Source organism: Oncorhynchus tshawytscha, linkage group LG26 (assembly GCF_018296145.1).
Source record: "Oncorhynchus tshawytscha isolate Ot180627B linkage group LG26, Otsh_v2.0, whole genome shotgun sequence".
NCBI classification, from domain to species: Eukaryota; Metazoa; Chordata; class Actinopteri; order Salmoniformes; family Salmonidae; genus Oncorhynchus; species Oncorhynchus tshawytscha.
Window position 1 is genome coordinate 40,922,689 of NC_056454.1, and position 17,536 is coordinate 40,940,224.

The following is a 17,536-nucleotide window of genomic DNA, read 5'->3' on the forward strand; positions in this document are numbered from 1 at the left end:
GAGCTGACAAGGTAAAAAAAATCTGTCGTTCTGCCCCTGAACAAGGCAGTTAACCCACTGTTCCCAGGGCGCCGAAGATGTGAATGTCAATTAAGGCAATCCCCCGCACCGCTCTGATTCAGCGGGGTTGGGTTAAATGCGGAAGGCACATTTAAGTGTCTCCCCATCTGCCTGGTCACTAGCTGTTGCAGAGCAGGCACTAGGCAGAGCCACTACGCGCGTCCACAATGGCACCTTATTCCCTCCATAGCCCACTACTCTGGGTGTGATTTGGGATGCTGCCTCTGTGTTCTCTACCCAGTACCCACTGCCCACTGCAGTGCCACCCACTGCACTGCCCCAGTGCCACCCACTGCACTGCCCCAGTGCCCCCCACTGCACTGCCCCAGTGCCCCCCACGACCAGCAGGATGACCAGATTAGGCTGCTTAATGCTCTTATGGCATTAGAACAGAGAGCGCCTCACCTCCTCTTCTCCGATTGGCCACCGCCAGGACTCCTGGGGAGGGTTTCGATTTTCATAGGTCTGCTGGTGGAGCCTGAGGATGCAGGGCTGACCACGGGCAGGGACCAGGGGCTTCTGATGTAGAGGGGCTGGGGGGGAGAGACAGGGGTTAGGTCTGATGTGGAGGGGCTGGGGAAGAGACAGGGGTTAGGTCTGATGTGGAGGGGCTGGGGGGAGACAGGGGTAAGGTCTGATGTGGAGGGGCTGGGGGGAGACAGGGGTAAGGTCTGATGTGGAGGGGCTGGGGGAGACAGGGGTTAGGTCTGATGTGGAGGGGCTGGGGAGAGACGGGTTAGGTCTGATGTGGAGGGACTGGGGGAAAGACAGGGGTTAGTTCTGATGTGGAGGGGCTGGGGGAAACCGAGACGGGTTAGGTCCGTTCGGCTATTTGAATATTAAAATAACTGTGCCCATCCCTAACACTGATTCTTCCAAGTCCTGAAATAAAAAAATCATGTTGAATTGAGATTCTCCATAGATTCTCCATAGGAAGTGCTTCCCAGTCCAAGACCAGGCTTAATATGTGCCTGGGAAACTGTCACTAGAGTCAGTCGGGCTCAAGGAAAGCAGAGCAACATACCTTGGCATCTGTGTTGGGGCTCATTCCGTTGTTGTGACTGGTAATGAGAGGAGAGAGAACTCAACGGACATGATTGTTTTTTTAACCTTTGACCTTTCAGCCTTAAGAGCTTATGTTGATGTAACCCTGAAGCAAATTACATTCCACCCTTGTTTTTCACAGAAGACATGGCTGCCACGGAGGACTCATGTCCTTGTCAGAGCACTATGCCTTTGATTAATCACTCATCGCTACGGCGATGCACGTGAAGTGAGTGATGACGACATCACTGCTAACTACCTAAGTAACCCACACACATGATTTAACCATTGTGATTCAGTGAGCATGACGAATGGTAAGAAGGGGACGTCAGACTGACTTTTATAATTACCCCCTTCTCTCCGTGACATTTAACATTACTCATTCACAACGCTTTACTGCTGTGATGTAAAAAGGTCACCTGCTGAAAGAGCAGAGTAGTGTGCGCACACACACACACACAGAGAGAGAGAGATCTAGAAGTTCTTGCAGCAGACAGCACAGTGTGGAGAGAACTGTGTGATAACCAGTGTACTCCTCTCACAGCACACGGGAGAGAAAGGCAAGCCTGGAGGAGGATACAAACCAGAGGGTACTACAGACTGTGAGAGGGCCTCTGATATTAATCTAGTCCAAAATCAGATCACATTTTATTTGTCACATGACCAGAAAATTACAGGTGTAGACTTTACTGTGAAACACTTACGCGCCCTTTCCCAACAATGCAGAGAAAAAAATATAGTGTCTGTCTCTCTCTGTGTGTGTGTGTCATGTTTATCATATTGAGATGAGTCTAACAACAACAGGAAACAGATATGTATACATCAACAGCTTGAAATTAATCAATCAGTGATCAGTGCCCATCCCAAACATTTAGTAACAAAACATTCCCTTTAATAAACATTTTCAAATATCTAATATATATATATATTTTTTTTACATTGGGGGGTGTACTTACTCCTGGGGTTTGTTGGCTCCTGGGAAATAAGAGAAAGAACATATAAATGAGTAATTATGATGTGTAAGGAGTATATTAAACAGTGTGTGTCCACCCACCCCGGTTCATCATGGTCCTCCTGGAATAGCGTCGGCTGGGCCTCCTCTCAAACGATGCTGACCTCCTGGCTTTGTTGCCCTTGGTGGTCTGGTACTCAGTCTTCCCACTGAGGACAACAGGGTCATATTCATTAGCGTACAATGTAGCAAAACAGTTTGCTTACGGGAAATGAAAACAAGCATTTCCTATTGGACAGGTTAAGGTAGCCCCCCCCCCACACACAATTTCGGGCCTGTTTGATTCTGTTTCGTTCCTAGTGAATACAACCCAGAACAACAGACAGGAAGGAGGAGGGGGAATGAAACCAAACAACCCGCCACCAGGCAGGGGACAATCAGGCAGTGAGTCTGCCCAGTGAAGCCTGAACACAGGCAGGCAGGGAGAGGGAGGGAGGGCCTCCCTGGCAATCAGACCACCAGGATTCACATACTGACTGGAACTTTTGTTGGGGCTCAGGACCAACACTGGGAAACAGTTTGGCAAATGACTTGAACATATAGAAAATCCTTAGCTAGAACTGGGCTGAAGGGAAAGCTTGTATTCAAACAGACAAGCCTTGGAAAATATGCAAATGTGGTAGTTTCAAGGAGAACAAGAGGGGGTAATTGGAGTCAAGTTTGTGGAGGAGACACTTCAGCTAGAATGAAAAGAAGAAGATCACATGAAAACACAGAAGGCAAAGAGATTCCTTCATCTCTGGTAACGGTTGAGGTTTTACTAGTTTGCCACACGGTCAGGATGGAAACACGCCTGGCCCTATGGAATATAGCCAAGAACTTGATTATAGTAGCTACTGCTGGGCTACGTCAGAGGAAAAAGAGACGTGGAGGGTGCAGTGTACCGTTTTGTATCTCCTCCCATCCTTCCACCCCAGTCCCCAGCTCCCCCTCCTACCCCCAGGGTGGCCTTCAATGCTCAACCCCCCCGACAAGGTGTTGGGACACGGGACTGACCCCTGCTGAACTCTGTGGTCATCCAAAAAGAAATACGCCATCTTATAACAACAAGGCCCTAAAGAGAGCCTGAGCTGCTGTTTCAGCAGTCTGTTGTTTACACTGCAGCAAGACAAGCTATTTTTACATAACGGGACAAGTTGAAAGTTCTAACGAGTTTCATTAGGCAGTTAAGCTTAAATGTGAGCACATGGTCAGTTAAATCCTATTAAAATTATAATCTGTGGATTTGTCTAATGTGCACATTTTTTGAGTTTTAAAAAGCATTACAATAATGAACTGGGGATTGAATTGTATTGGGGCATTGTGTAGAGACTTGTGCAGAGTGGAGTGAATAATGTAGTGTTAAGTGTAGCAGTACTGTCATCATGGTGAGGAGTAATATGCAGATGGTAGTATACTTCAGAGTGTAGTGTACACATGCTGCTCAATAGATACCTGTAGCGGAAGCGTGACCCCATGCGGATGAACCCAGAGCGCGCTGAGCCCTTCTGGACGGGGCCGCGGAGCCGGAAGAAAGCATGGTGTTCCACAGCACACTTCCACAGGTGCTTACAAGCCTTGGGGTGGTCCATACGGAACACAAACGTGTGCTGCTGCTCTTTGCCCTGAGACGGAGAGACAGAGAGAGACAGAGAGAACATCCCCTGTATTATTAAAAACAGGGGACAAAGGGGGAACACTTATACATGAAACCGTACAATGCCTAAAAAGTGGTTAGGATGTTTTTGGGGCTTTGGGTCCTGGGCCCTAGAAACTAGACCATGATCTAATTGGTTATTACGGCTCCAGAGACATGCTAATTAAACCAGTCAAGACTTAGTACAATGTAATATACTGAGTGTACGACACATTATGAACACCTGCTCTTTCCATGACATAGACTGACCAGGGGAATCCAGGGGAAAGCTATGATGCCTTATTGATGTCACTTATTAAATCCACTTCAAATCAATCCGTGTAGATGAAGGGGAGGAGACAGGTTAAAGAAGGATGTTTAAGCCTTGAGACATGGATTGTGTATGTGTGCCATTCAGAGGGAGAATGGGCAAGACAAAGGATTTAAGTGCTTTTGAACAGGGTATGGTAATAGGTGCCAGGCGTACCAATTTGTGTCAAGAACTGCAACGCTGCTGGGTTTTTCATGCTCAACAGTTCCCTGAATGTTTCAAGAATGGTCCACCACTCAAAGGACATCTAGCCAACTTGACACAACTGTGGGAAGCATTGGAGTCAGCTTCGACACCTTGTAGAGTCCATTCCCCAACAAATTGAGGCTGTTCTGAGGGCAAAAGGGAGGGTGTAACTCAAAATTAGGAAGGTGGTTAGTTTATATTTCTCTTAAAATTCAGATGAAAATGTATATTCAAGGGTTTTTCTTTTTACTAGATGGTTTGGGATGAGTTGGACCGCAAAGTGAAGGAAAACCAGCCAACAAGTGCTCAGCAATATGTGGGAACTCCTTCAAGACTGTTGGAAAAGCATTCCAGGTGAATGTGGTTGAGAGAATGCCAAGAGTGTGCAAAGCTGTCATCAAGGCAAATAGTGGCTATTTAAATCATCTAAAAAATATTTGGATCTGTTTAACACTTTTTTGGTTACTACATGATTCCATATGTGTTATTTCATAGTGTTGATGTCTTCACTATTATTCTACAATGTAGAAAACAGTAAAAATAAAGAAAATCCTTTGAATGAGCAGGTGTTCTAAAACACTGGACCGGTAGTGTACAACAATCTTATACCCCACTTTCCTAGCTCAAATTATAGCCAAGCACAGACAGAGCAGGCGAGAGAGCGCGAGAAGAGGCTGCTTCATGTCATTAACTTGCTCATTATTACAATTTTCCATCAGACCTCAATGAGGCAAATTAAATCCCTTCTCGTGTCCTATTCGGTTATGCCAGCGTAGCGACATTCTCAGCAGTGCTCTGTCCTGCTGCTAGCCAGCCCGCTCAGTACACTACAATCAGTCTTGTCCAGCGCTCAGCTAACAGTGCTTAAATTAAGACACAAGAGCAGAGTACAGAGATACAAAGAGAACACCACACATTCACATGTAGGATTAAGGTAGAAGAATTCAGGGAACTTTCAATAAATTCCCTGGGTTTTTCAGAAATGCTGGTTTGAGGATTCCAGATTTCCTGCTTATTCTTCCCTATTCCGGGAACAACCAACCGGGATTTCAACCCTAGGCAGGATTAAGACTTCAACAAAGTCATCAGGAGAGGACAACCAGAACACCTTTGAGTGTGCACACACAGAAACCCCCCCACACACACGATTAGTAAAATGGCCCAAAGTCAAGACCCTGGCCACATTCCGATGGTGCAACATAGTTCACACATTCCAAGTGGTCACCTGTCAGACTGGCTGAGCAACAGTCCAGAGTAGCTTCATAAATCATGACTTTAATTAGTCTACTCCAGGGGGCAACTAGGCAACTAGGTTCAGCTGCAGGCCAATTTTTGTCAGAGCGAATGGTGGGGGGCCGGATAATAATGAGAATAATTTGTACACTGCAAATTGACCACAACTAAGCCCAAAAAGAGAATGTATATGAAAATGAAATCATTATATACCTTGATTACATTGAGACACAATCAAGTCTATACAATTTATTTTGTGGGAATACTTAGGAACAGAAGTTAAAGTTAAACTCATTCTTCACGTAATTCCTGTTGCCAATCCCTGGTCTACTCTGACCCATTACACAACTATATGTCTGGTCAACCAGTCTCCCTCGCTCCCTGCCCCGTCTCCCATTCTCCCTCCCTGCCCAGTCTCCCAGTCGCTTCCAGTCCCCCCCCCCCCTCCCTTCCTCCCTCCCATCCTCCCCACCCTGCCCAGTCTCCCTTCCTCCTCCCTCACCCTGCCCAGTCTCCCTTCCTCCCTCGTCTCCCCCTGCCCAGTCTCCCTTCCTCCCCGCCCTGCCCAGTCTCCCTTCCTCCCCTCGCCCTGCCCAGTCTCCCTTCCTCCCTCGCCCTGCCCAGTCTCCCTTCCTCCCTCGCCCTGCCCAGTCTCCCTTCCTCCCTCGCCCCGCCCAGTCTCCCTTCCTCCCTCACCCCGCCCCGCCCAGTCTCCCTTCCTCCCCCGCCCCGCCCAGTCTCCCTTCCTCCCCTCCCCGCCCAGTCTCCCTTCCTCCCCGCCCCGCCCAGTCTCCCTTCCTCCCCGCCCAGCCCAGTCTCCCTTCCTCCCCGCCCAGCCCAGTCTCCCTTCCTCCCCGCCCAGTCTCCCTTCCTCCCCGCCCAGTCTCCCCCTACCTCCCCGCCCCGCCCAGTCTCCCCGCCCTGCCCAGTCGCCCTTCCTCCCCGCCCAGTCTCCCTTCCTCCCCCCCGCCCTGCCTCCCTCCCCCGCCCAGTCTCCCTTCCTCCCCAACCCGCCCTTCCTCCCCCCCCGCCCTGCCCAGTCGCCCTTCCTCCCCACCCCGCCCTGCCTCCCTTCCCTTCCCCCCGCCCAGTCACCCTTCCTCCTCGCCCCGCCCTGCCTCCCTTCCTCCCCGCCCAGTCACCCTTCCTCCTCGCCCCGCCCTGCCTCCCTTCCTCCCCGCCCAGTCACCCTTCCTCCTCGCCCTGCCCAGTCGCCCTTCCCAGTCGCCCTGCCTGCCCTGCCTTCCCCCCCCGCCCCGCCCAGTCTCCCTTCCTCCCTCGCCCCGCCCAGTCTCCCTCCCTCCCCCCCGCCCGCCCAGTCTCCCTCCCTTCTCCCTTCCCCCCGCCCGCCCAGTCTCCCTCCCTTCCCCCCCCGCCCCGCCCAGTCTCCCTCCCTTCCTCCCCTCGCCCTGCCCAGTCTCTCTCCCTTCCTCCCTCGCCCTGCCCAGTCTCTCTCCCTTCCTCCCTCGCCCTGCCCAGTCTCTCTTCCTTCCTGCCCCCTCTCCCTTCCCTGCCCAGTCTCTCTCCCTTCCTCCCTCGCCCTGCCCAGTCTCTCTCCCTTCCTCCCTCGCCCTGCCCAGTCTCTCTCCCTTCCTCCCTCGCCCTGCCCAGTCTCTCTCCCTTCCTCCCTCGCCCTGCCCAGTCTCTCTCCCTTCCTCCCTCGCCCTGCCCAGTCTCTCTCCCTTCCTCCCTCGCCCTGCCCAGTCTCTCTCCCTTCCTCCCTCGCCCTGCCCAGTCTCTCTCCCTTCCTCCCTCGCCCTGCCCAGTCTCTCTCCCTTCCTCCCTCGCCCTGCCCAGTCTCTCTCCCTTCCTCCCTCGCCCTGCCCAGTCTCTCTCCCTTCCTCCCTCGCCCTGCCCAGTCTCTCTCCCTTCCTCCCTCGCCCTGCCCAGTCTCTCTGCCCCTTCCTCCCTCGCCCTGCCCAGTCTCTCTCCCTTCCTCCCTCGCCCTGCCCAGTCTCTCTCCCTTCCTCCCTCGCCCTGCCCAGTCTCTCTCCCTTCCTCCCTCGCCCTGCCCAGTCTCCCTCCCTTCCTCCCTCGCCCTGCCCAGTCTCCCTCCCTTCCTCCCTCGCCCTGCCCAGTCTCCCTCCCTTCCTCCCTCGCCCTGCCCAGTCTCCCTCCCTTCCTCCCTCGCCCTGCCCAGTCTCCCTCCCTTCCTCCCTCGCCCTGCCCAGTCTCCCTTCCTCCCTCGCCCTGCCCAGTCTCCCTCCCTCCCTGGTTTCCTTTTTCTTGTGGCAACAGGTCACAAATCTTGCTGCTGTGATGGCACTGTGGAATTTCACCCAGTAGATGAGTTTTATCAAAATTGAGTTTGTTTTTGAATTCTTTGTGGGTCTGTGCAATCTGAGGGAAATATGTCTCTCTAATATGGTCATACATTTGGCAGGAGGTTAGGAAGTGCAGCTCAGTTTCCACCTCAGTTTGTGGGCAGTGTGCGTATACTTTTAGGTGGTTGTAGAATTGAACGTCTCTTTTCTGGATTTTGATGATTATCGGCCTAATTCTGCTCTGCATGCATTATTTGGTGTTTTACGTTGTACACGGGGGATATTTTTGCAGAATTCTGCATGGAGTCTCAATTTGTTTTTTTCCCCCAGACCTCACAACCATGAAGGGCAATGGGTTCTATAACTGATTTAAGTATTTTTTGGAAGATCCTAATTGGAATGTCGAATTTTATGTTCCTTTTGATGGCATAGAATGCCCTTCTTGTTTTGTCTCAGGTAACTTCCACAAAGCTGTGAATGAGCTGAGGTGCTGCTGTTTAGGCCGAGGTATGTATAGTTTGTGTGCTCTAGGGAAACAGTGTCTAGATGGAATTTGTATTTGTGGTCCTGGCGACTGGACCTTTATGGAAAACCATTATTTTTGACTTACTGAGATTTACTGTCAGGGCCCAGGTCTGACAGAATCTGTGCATAAGATCTAGGTGCTGCTGTAGGCCCTCCTTGGTTGGTGACAGAAGCACCAGATCATCAGCAAACAGTAGACATTTGACTTCAGATTCTAGTAGGGTTAGGCCGGGTGCTGCAGACTTTTCTAGTGCCCTCGCCAATTTGTTGAAGAGGGTGGGGCTTAAGCTGCATCACCCCACAGTCTGTGGAAAGACATTTGTTTTTTTGCCAATTTTAACCCCACACTTGTTTGTGTACATAGATTTAATCATGTTGTATGTTTTTTTTCCCCCAAACACCACTTTCCATCAATTTTGTATAGCAGACCCTCATGCCAAATTGAGTTGAAGTTTTTTTTTTTAAATCAACAAAGCATGAGAAGACTTCGCCTTTAGTTTGTTTGTTTGTTTGTCCATTATGGAGTGCAGGGTGAATACATACTCTGTTGTATGGTAATTTGGTAAAAATCCAATTGACATTTGCTCAGTACATTGTTTTCACTGAGAAAATGTACGAGTCTGCTGTTAATGATAATGCAGAGGATTTCCCCAAGGTTGTATATTGATGCATATCCCACGGTAGTTATTGGGGTCAAATTTGTCTCCACTTTTGTGGATTAGGGTGTTCTGTCCTTGGTTCCAAATATTGGGGAAGATGCCAGAGCTGAGGATGATGTTAAAGAGTAAGTATAGCCAATTGGAATTTGTTTTTGGGTTGGAGGTTTTGTATTTTGTCTTGTAGTTCATTCAAGGTAATTGGAGAATCCAGTGGGTTCTTACAGTCTTTAATAGTTGATTCTGAGATCTGTATTTCATCATGTATGTGTTTTCACTGTTTGTTCTTGTTTAGCGGTTTCCAATTTTTCCTGAAGTGGTTAGATTCTATGGATTGTTCAATTACATTGAGCTGATTTCTGATTTTCTTCGGCTCACTCACTGACGAGTAGGGACCATGGCTACCCCAGGTTGTGTGTGTGTGAGAGATAGTAGGGACCATGGCTACCCCAGGTTGTGTGTGTGTGAGAGATAGTAGGGACCATGGCTACCCCAGGTTGTGTGTTTGTGAGAGATAGTAGGGACCATGGCTATTCCAGTGTGTGTGTGTGTGTGAGAGATAGTAGGGACCATGGCTACCCCAGGTTGTGTGTGTGTGAGAGATAGTAGGGACCATGGCTATCCCAGTGTGTGTGTGTGTGTGTGTGTGAGAGATAGTAGGGACCATGGCTATCCCAGGTTGTGTGTGTGTGAGAGATAGTAGGGACCATGGCTATCCCAGGTGTGTGTGTGTGTGAGAGAGATAGTAGGGACCATGGCTATCCCAGTGTGTGTGTGTGTGTGTGTGTGTGTGAGAGAGATAGTAGGGACCATGGCTATCCCAGTGTGTGTGTGTGTGTGTGTGTGTGTGAGAGAGATAGTAGGGACCATGGCTATCCCAGTGTGTGTGTGTGTGTGTGTGTGTGTGTGTGTGTGAGAGAGATAGTAGGGACCATGGCTATCCCAGTGTGTGTGTGTGTGTGTGTGTGAGAGAGAGATAGTAGGGACCATGGCTATCCCAGTGTGTGTGTGAGAGAGAGAGATAGTAGGGACCATGGCTATCCCAGTGTGTGTGTGTGTGTGTGTGTGAGAGAGATAGTAGGGACCATGGCTACCCCAGTGTGTGTGTGTGTGTGTGTGAGATAGATAGTAGGGACCATGGCTACCCCAGTGTGTGTATGTGAGATAGATAGTAGGGACCATGGCTACCCCAGTGTGTGTGTGTGTGTGTGAGAGAGTAGGGACCATGGCTATCCCAGTGTGTGTGTGTGTGTGTGAGATAGTAGGGACCATGGCTATCCCAGTGTGTGTGTGTGTGTGTGTGTAGTAGTGTGTGCTATGTGTGTGTGTGTGTGTGAGATAGTAGGGACCATGGCTATGTGTGTGTGTGTGTGTGTGTGTGTGTGTGTGAGAGAGATAGTAGGGACCATGGCTATCCCAGTGTGTGTGTGTGTGAGAGATAGTAGGGACCATGGCTATCCCAGTGTGTGTGTGTGTGTGTGTGTGTGTGAGAGATAGTAGGGACCATGGCTATCCCAGTGTGTGTGTGTGTGTGATAGTAGGGACCATGGCTATCCCAGTGTGTGTGTGTGTGTGTGTGTGTGTGTGTGTGTGAGTGAGTGGAGTGGAGTGGAGTGAGTGAGAGTGAGAGAACCATGGCTACCCCAGTGTGTGTGTGTGTGTCAGAGTGGGGACCATGGTTTCCCCAGTGTGTGTGTGTGTGAGAGAGTAGGGACCATGGCTGGCTTCCCCAGTGTGTGTGTGTGTATGACAGAGTAGGGACCATGGCTACCCCAGTGTGTGCGTCTCTCTCAGAGTAGGGACCATGGATACCCCAGTGTGTGTGTGTGTGTCTCTCATAGTAGGGACCATGTCTACCCCAGTGTGGAGTAGGGTTGGTTTATTACCTCTTCTGTCTCCTGAGCCTCTTCTCCATCCTCCTCCACCACCACCAGGGTCAGCTTGCTCTTCTTAAAGTCTAGACGGGTGATCTTGGGCCTGGGGGACAGACACACACACTAGTGTTTCAGATACAACAGGTGTAAGATGTTTTCCAGTTGTTCTGTTAAAAAACAAGGACATCCTTACTATCCTGACTATCTATTGACACAGGGCTTTGTCCATTGGAAAGTGAACGCACCAGCAGAGTTAGGAGCTTAAATGTGCTCTTACCAGAAGAACAGGCCTATCTTGGTCTCTCCCTCAAACACCAGCACTCCAGTGGGAGTCAGTCCTAACTGGTATTCATTACCATCTCGAGCCTGGAGGGGAAAGAGGACACACCCATTCAGCGCAGTATTCCTGTTTATGTTTGTCACCGTCGTTAAATCGTCACTATGTCGTCACACTGTCGCAATTGTAAATGAGAACTTGTTCTCAACTTGCCTACCTGGTTAAATAAAAGGTGAAATAAATCAAATTTAAAAAACTAGCGCACTGCGTTTCCCTTTTTACAGTCACATCATTTAGCAGACGCTCTTATCCAGAACGACTAACAGTAGTGAGAGCAAACGTCTTCACACTGCTCCCCCGTGGGAATCAAACCCACAACCCTGGCATTGAAAGTGCCATGCTCTACCAGGTGAGAGACACAGGACCAGTACAGCACGTTCTGTTCTCCTCACCTTGACCATGTGCATGTCCACACCATACATCTCCAGCCACTTGGCTTTGTTCAGGTAGTTAATCTCTGCCTGCGATGGCATCTGGCCTCTGGGATGGAGCAGAGGGAGAAAATACAGAATACTGGGTTGAACAGGAGATGGGGTGTGTATGATGTGTCTCTATGTGTGTGTGTCTATGTATGCATGTGTATTTGATGTGTGTCTCTATGTATGTATGTATGTGTGTGTGTGTGTGTGTGTGTGTGTGTGTGTGTCTATGTATGCATGTGTATTTGATGTGTGTCTCTATGTATGCATGTGTGTGTGTGTGTGTATGATGTGTCTCTATGTATGCATGTGTGTGTGTGTGTGTGTGTGTGTGTATGATGTGTCTCTATGTATGCATGTGTATGTGTGTGTGTGTGTGTGTGTGTGTGTATGATGTATGATGTGTCTCTATGTATGCATGTGTATGATGTGTCTCTATGTATGCATGTGTATGTGTGTGTGTGTGTATGATGTGTCTCTATGTATGCATGTGTATATGATGCATGTCTCTATGTATGTATGTGTGTGTGTGTGTGTGTATATCTGTATGTATGTATGTGTGTGTGTGCTCGCGCAAGAAAGAGAGAGAGACAAGGTCACATACAAAGAATGCTGACTCTTGAGGTGAACCCCAACAGATGATTCTAAACATTAAAAGGTGACATTAACATCTCACCCATGAGGAAGTCATACAAACACAGGAAGCCCATGCATGTGCCCAGGGTTAAAAAACAGACCATGACAATATTGATCCTCACGTAACCTCTGGTCAACCCCGGTCCACACGCTTTAAATCAAGTTCTAAAAATAAGTGCTTAACCCGGCCTGGGAACACCCCCAGCACCCCCAGCACCCCCAGCTTGAGTACATCAAGGGTGATCAGATAATATAGGTGTCCTGTAGTCCATGGATGACCTGCTGTCTGCTCCCCAAGGAGGGTTTAACTAGGTAGGTGAGTAACCAACTACTGGCACCCAAACGCCTGGCCGTAACCCCTGGCCGTAACCCCTGGCCGTAGCCCCTGGCCGTAGCCCCTGGCCGTAACGCCTGGCCGTAACGCCTGGCCGTAACGCCTGGCCGTAACCCCTGGCCGTAACGCCTGGCCGTAACGCCTGGCCGTAACGCCTGGCCGTAACGCCTGGCCGTAACGCCTGGCCGTAACCCCTGGCCGTAACCCCTGGCCGTAACCCCTGGCCGTAACCCCTGGCCGTAACCCCTGGCCGTAACCATTGTAACATAAAGGCTGTATAAGATGGGCAACACAACCTCTAGACATTGGTAACACTTTACACTAGCTTTCATTAAAACATTACCTTGTAAATGATCTATCGATGGTGATCCCATGAAGTGTTACTCAGACATGTGATATCATTGTTTTACCTGCACTCCTTCCAGGTGTTGAAGATGGCCAGCTCCATGGCCTCCGTCTGCTCTGGCATGAAGCGGAACTCAGACACCATGTCCAGAGCATGCTCCGCAGGGTCACAGTCTCCCAGCTCAGCTGGAACACAACAGGTTACATACAGAGTACTTTAAACCTAACCACAACTCAGACACCCTAACCAACCCCAACCCCATGTCCAGAGCATGCTCTGCAGGGTCACAGTCTCCCAGCTCAGCTGGAACACAACCATTGACATGAGTTCTCTGAATCAAATCAAATTTTATTTGTCTCATGCGCCAAATATAACAGGTATATAGACCTTACCATGAAAAGCTTACTTCCAAGCCCTTAATCAACAGTGCAGTTCAAGATAGGTCTCATCGTTGATCAGGCCTACCACTGTTTTGTCTTCTTAATGATGGTGTTGGTGTCGTGCTTGACCACGCAGTCGTGGGTGAATAGGGAGTACAGGAGGGGACTAAGCACGCACCCCTGAGGGGAACCGGTGTTGAGGATCAGCATGGCAGATGTGTTGTTACCTAGGATCCAGTTGCAGAGGGAGGTGTTTAGTCCCAGGGTCCTTAGCTTAGTGATGATCTTCGTGGGCACTATGGTGTTGAACGCTGAGGTTACCTTCACATTCTTGGGCACAGGGACTATGGGGGTCTGCTTGAAACGTGGGTATTACAGACTCTGGAGAGGTTGAAAATGTCAGTGAAGACACTTGCCAGTTGGTTTGTGCATGCTCTGAATACACGCCATGGTAATCTGTCTGGCCCCACGGCCTTGTGAATGTTGACCTGTTTAAAGGATCTTGCTTACATCAGCTACGGTGAGCGTGATCACACAGCCGCCCGGAAAAGATGGTGCTCTCATGCATGCTTCAGTGTCATTTGCCTCAAAACGAGCATAAAAACACATTTAGCTCGTCTGAAAGGCTCGCGGCTGGGTTTCCCTTTGTAGTCCATAACATTTTGCAAGCCCTGCCACATTCGATGAATGTCAGATTGAATCCAACTACACCGGCTCTTAGTCCTGTATTGACGCTTTGCCTATTTGATGGTTCGTCTGAGGGCATAGTGGGATTCCTTATAAGCGTCCGTATTAGTGTCCCGCTCGTTGAAAGCGGCAGCTCTAGCTTTTAGCTCGATGCGGATGTTGCCTGTAATCCATTGCTTCTGGTTGGGATATGTATGTACGGTCATTGTGTGGACGACGTCCTCAATGCACGTATTGATTAAGCTGGGGACTGAGGTGGTATACTCAATGCCTTTGGATGAATCACGGAACATATTCCAGTCTGTGCTAGCAAAACAGTCCTGCAGCGTAGCAGCCGTGTCATCGGACCAATTCTGTATTGAGCGAATCACTGGTATTTCCTGCTTTAGTTTTTGCTTGTAGGCAGGAATCAGGAGGATAGAGGTATGGCCAGATTTGCCAAATGGAGGGCGATCGAGAGCTTTGTATGCGTCTCTGTGTGGAGTAAAGGTGGTCTAGAATTTCTGTTCCTCTGGCTGCACGTTTTCTGGTAGAAATGAGGTAAAACAGATTTAAATTTGCCTGCATTAAAGTCCCAGGCCACTAGGAGCGCTGCTTCTGGATGAGCATTTTCTTGTTTGCTTATGGCCTTATACAGCTAGCTGAGTGCGGTCTTAGTGCCCGCATCAGTTTGTGGTGGTATATAGACGGCTATGAATAATATAGATGAGAACTTTTGGGAGATAGAGTACCTCATGATAAGCTGTAGACCACACTACCTCAGGCGAGCAATACCTTGTGACTTCTTTAACATTAGACATCGCGCACCATCAGTTATTATAGACAAATAGACGCACACCCCCTTGCCCCTCGTCTTACCAGACGTAGCTACTCTGTCCTGGCGATTTACACAGAAAACCAGCTAGCTCTATATTATCCGTGTCGTCGTTCAGCCACGACTTGGTGAAACATAAGATGTTAGTTTTTAAATGTCCCGTTGGTCTCAACCGTAGATCGATCAGTTTGTTTTCCGGTGATTGCACGTTGGCAAATAGAACCGATGGTAATGGTGATTTACTCACTCGCCTACGAATCCTAACATTCCGACCCTCTCCCATGCTAACTCTCCCATGCTAACTTTCTTCACGCGAATGATGGGGATTTGGACACGTTCTACGGAAAGCAGTATATCCTTAGAGTCAGACTCAATAACGAAAAAAATCTTTGTCCAGTTCGAGGTGAGTAATCACTGTTCTGATGTCCAGAAGCTCATAAGAGACGGTAGCAGCAACTTTATGTACACAATTACAGGTTACAAACAATGCGGAAAAAACTAACAAAATAGCACAGTTGGTTAGGAACGGCAGGCATCCCGTCCGGCGCCATTATATATCCTTGTTAAGGCAATTTGCTATCTGGGGTCTGGGCTTGTTTTGCAATAAAAGTGAAGCTAATGAGAACCTGCGGGCATGTGTTGTTCTGCCCCCATCATTTTGGTCACTGACTAAGGACCTATAGATAACCTGCTAGCTATTCATTCAATTTGTACATTTTGAATACTCCCTTTAAAAAGGTTGCCTCCCCCCTCCTTAAATTCCTAAAACCCACTAAAACTCACGAGGACACTAACATTCAAATACATCCAAATCACATTCAAGCCGAGCAAGAGACCTCCAATGACGCCTCACTCTCCTCCTTCCCTAAATAGCAGCATGTAGATAACATCTGACTCTGCAAGCTGGGGGATAAATAGAGCTGCAGTGTGACTCTGCAGGCTGGGGGATAAATAGAGCTGCAGTGTGACTCTGCAGGCTGGGGGATAAATAGAGCTGCAGTGTGACTCTGTAGGCTGGGGAATAAATAGAGCTGCAGTGTGACTCTGCAGGCTGGGGAATAAATAGAGCTGCAGTGTGACTCTGCAGGCTGGGGGATAAATAGAGCTGCAGTGTGACTCTGCAGGCTGGGGGATAAATAGAGCTGCAGTGTGACTCTGCAAGCTGGGGGATAAACAGGGCTGCAGTGTGACTCTGCAGGCTGGGGGATAAATAGGGATGCAGTGTGACTCTGCAGGCTGGGGGATAAATAGAGCTGCAGTGTGACTCTGCAGGCTGGGGGATAAATAGAGCTGCAGTGTGACTCTGCAGGCTGGGGGATAAATAGAGCTGCAGTGTGACTCTGCAGGCTGGGGGATAAATAGAGCTGCAGTGTGACTCTGCAGGCTGGGGGATAAATAGAGATGCAGTGTGACTCTGCAGGCTGGGGGATAAATAGAGCTGCAGTGTGACTCTGCAGGCTGGGGATAAATAGAGCTGCAGTGTGACTCTGCAGGCTGGGGGATAAATAGAGCTGCAGTGTGACTCTGCAGGCTGGGGGATAAATAGAGCTGCAGTGTGACTCTGCAGGCTGGGGGATAAATAGAGCTGCAGTGTGACTCTGCAGGCTGGGGGATAAATAGAGCTGCAGTGTGACTCTGCAGGCTGGGGGATAAATAGGGATGCAGTGTGACTCTGCAGGCTGGGGGATAAATAGAGCTGCAGTGTGACTCTGCAGGCTGGGGGATAAATAGAGCTGCAGTGTGACTCTGCAGGCTGGGGGATAAATAGGGATGCAGTGTGACTCTGCAGGCTGGGGGATAAACAGGGCTGCAGTGTGACTCTGCAGGCTGGGGGATAAACAGGGCTGCAGTGTGACTCTGCAGGCTGGGGGATAAACAGGGCTGCAGTGTGACTCTGCAGGCTGGGGGATAAATAGAGCTGCAGTGTGACTCTGCAGGCTGGGGGATAGAGCTGCAGTGTGACTCTGCAGGCTGGGGGATAAATAGAGCTGCAGTGTGACTCTGCAGGCTGGGGGATAAACAGGGATGCAGTGTGACTCTGCAGGCTGGGGGATAAACAGGGATGCAGTGTGACTCTGCAGGCTGGGGGATAAACAGGGCTGCAGTGTGACTCTGCAGGCTGGGGGATAAATAGAGCTGCAGTGTGACTCTGCAGGCTGGGGGATAAATAGAGCTGCAGTGTGACTCTGCAGGCTAGAGCTGCAGTGTGACTGCAGGCTGGGGGATAAACAGGGATGCAGTGTGACTCTGCAGGCTGGGGGATAAACAGGGATGCAGTGTGACTCTGCAGGCTGGGGGATAAACAGGGATGCAGTGTGACTCTGCAGGCTGGGGGATAAACAGGGACAGGCTGGGGTTAAATAGGGATGCAGTGTGACTCTGCAGGCTGGGGGATAAATAGGGATGCAGTGTGACTCTGCAGGTTGGGGGATAAATAGGGATGCAGTGTGACTCTGCAGGCTGGGGGATAAACAGGGACAGGCTGGGGGTTAAATAGGGATGCAGTGTGACTCTGCAGGCTGGGGGATAAACAGGGATGCAGTGTGACTCTGCAGGCTGGGGGATAAATAGAGCTGCAGTGTGACTCTGCAGGCTGGGGGATAAATAGAGCTGCAGTGTGACTCTGCAGGCTGGGGGATAAATAGGGATGCAGTGTGACTCTGCAGGCTGGGGGTAAATAGGGATGCAGTGTGACTCTGCAGGCTGGGGGATAAACAGGGATGCAGTGTGACTCTGCAGGCTGGGGGATAAACAGGGATGCAGTGTGACTCTGCAGGCTGGGG

The 17,536-nt window shown here is 49.9% G+C and overlaps 1 protein-coding gene across 5 annotated transcripts in view; it reads right to left on the bottom strand.

Annotated features, from left to right (window-relative positions):
* Nucleotides 1–17,536, bottom strand: part of LOC112225624 (band 4.1-like protein 5) — a 54,906-nt gene that overhangs the window by 22,200 nt on the left and 15,170 nt on the right. For all 5 annotated transcript variants that reach the window (XM_024389742.2, XM_024389741.2, XM_024389739.2 and 2 more), the window contains exons 8-16: nucleotides 12,937–13,057; nucleotides 11,530–11,617; nucleotides 11,078–11,166; nucleotides 10,813–10,903; nucleotides 3,551–3,720; nucleotides 2,159–2,265; nucleotides 2,061–2,079; nucleotides 1,085–1,121; nucleotides 466–593 (exon numbers count right to left, since the gene is read on the bottom strand). In XM_024389742.2, coding sequence (XP_024245510.1) covers nucleotides 466–593; nucleotides 1,085–1,121; nucleotides 2,061–2,079; nucleotides 2,159–2,265; nucleotides 3,551–3,720; nucleotides 10,813–10,903; nucleotides 11,078–11,166; nucleotides 11,530–11,617; nucleotides 12,937–13,057 — 850 coding nt within the window. The remainder of the gene's footprint in view (nucleotides 1–465; nucleotides 594–1,084; nucleotides 1,122–2,060; nucleotides 2,080–2,158; nucleotides 2,266–3,550; nucleotides 3,721–10,812; nucleotides 10,904–11,077; nucleotides 11,167–11,529; nucleotides 11,618–12,936; nucleotides 13,058–17,536) is intronic.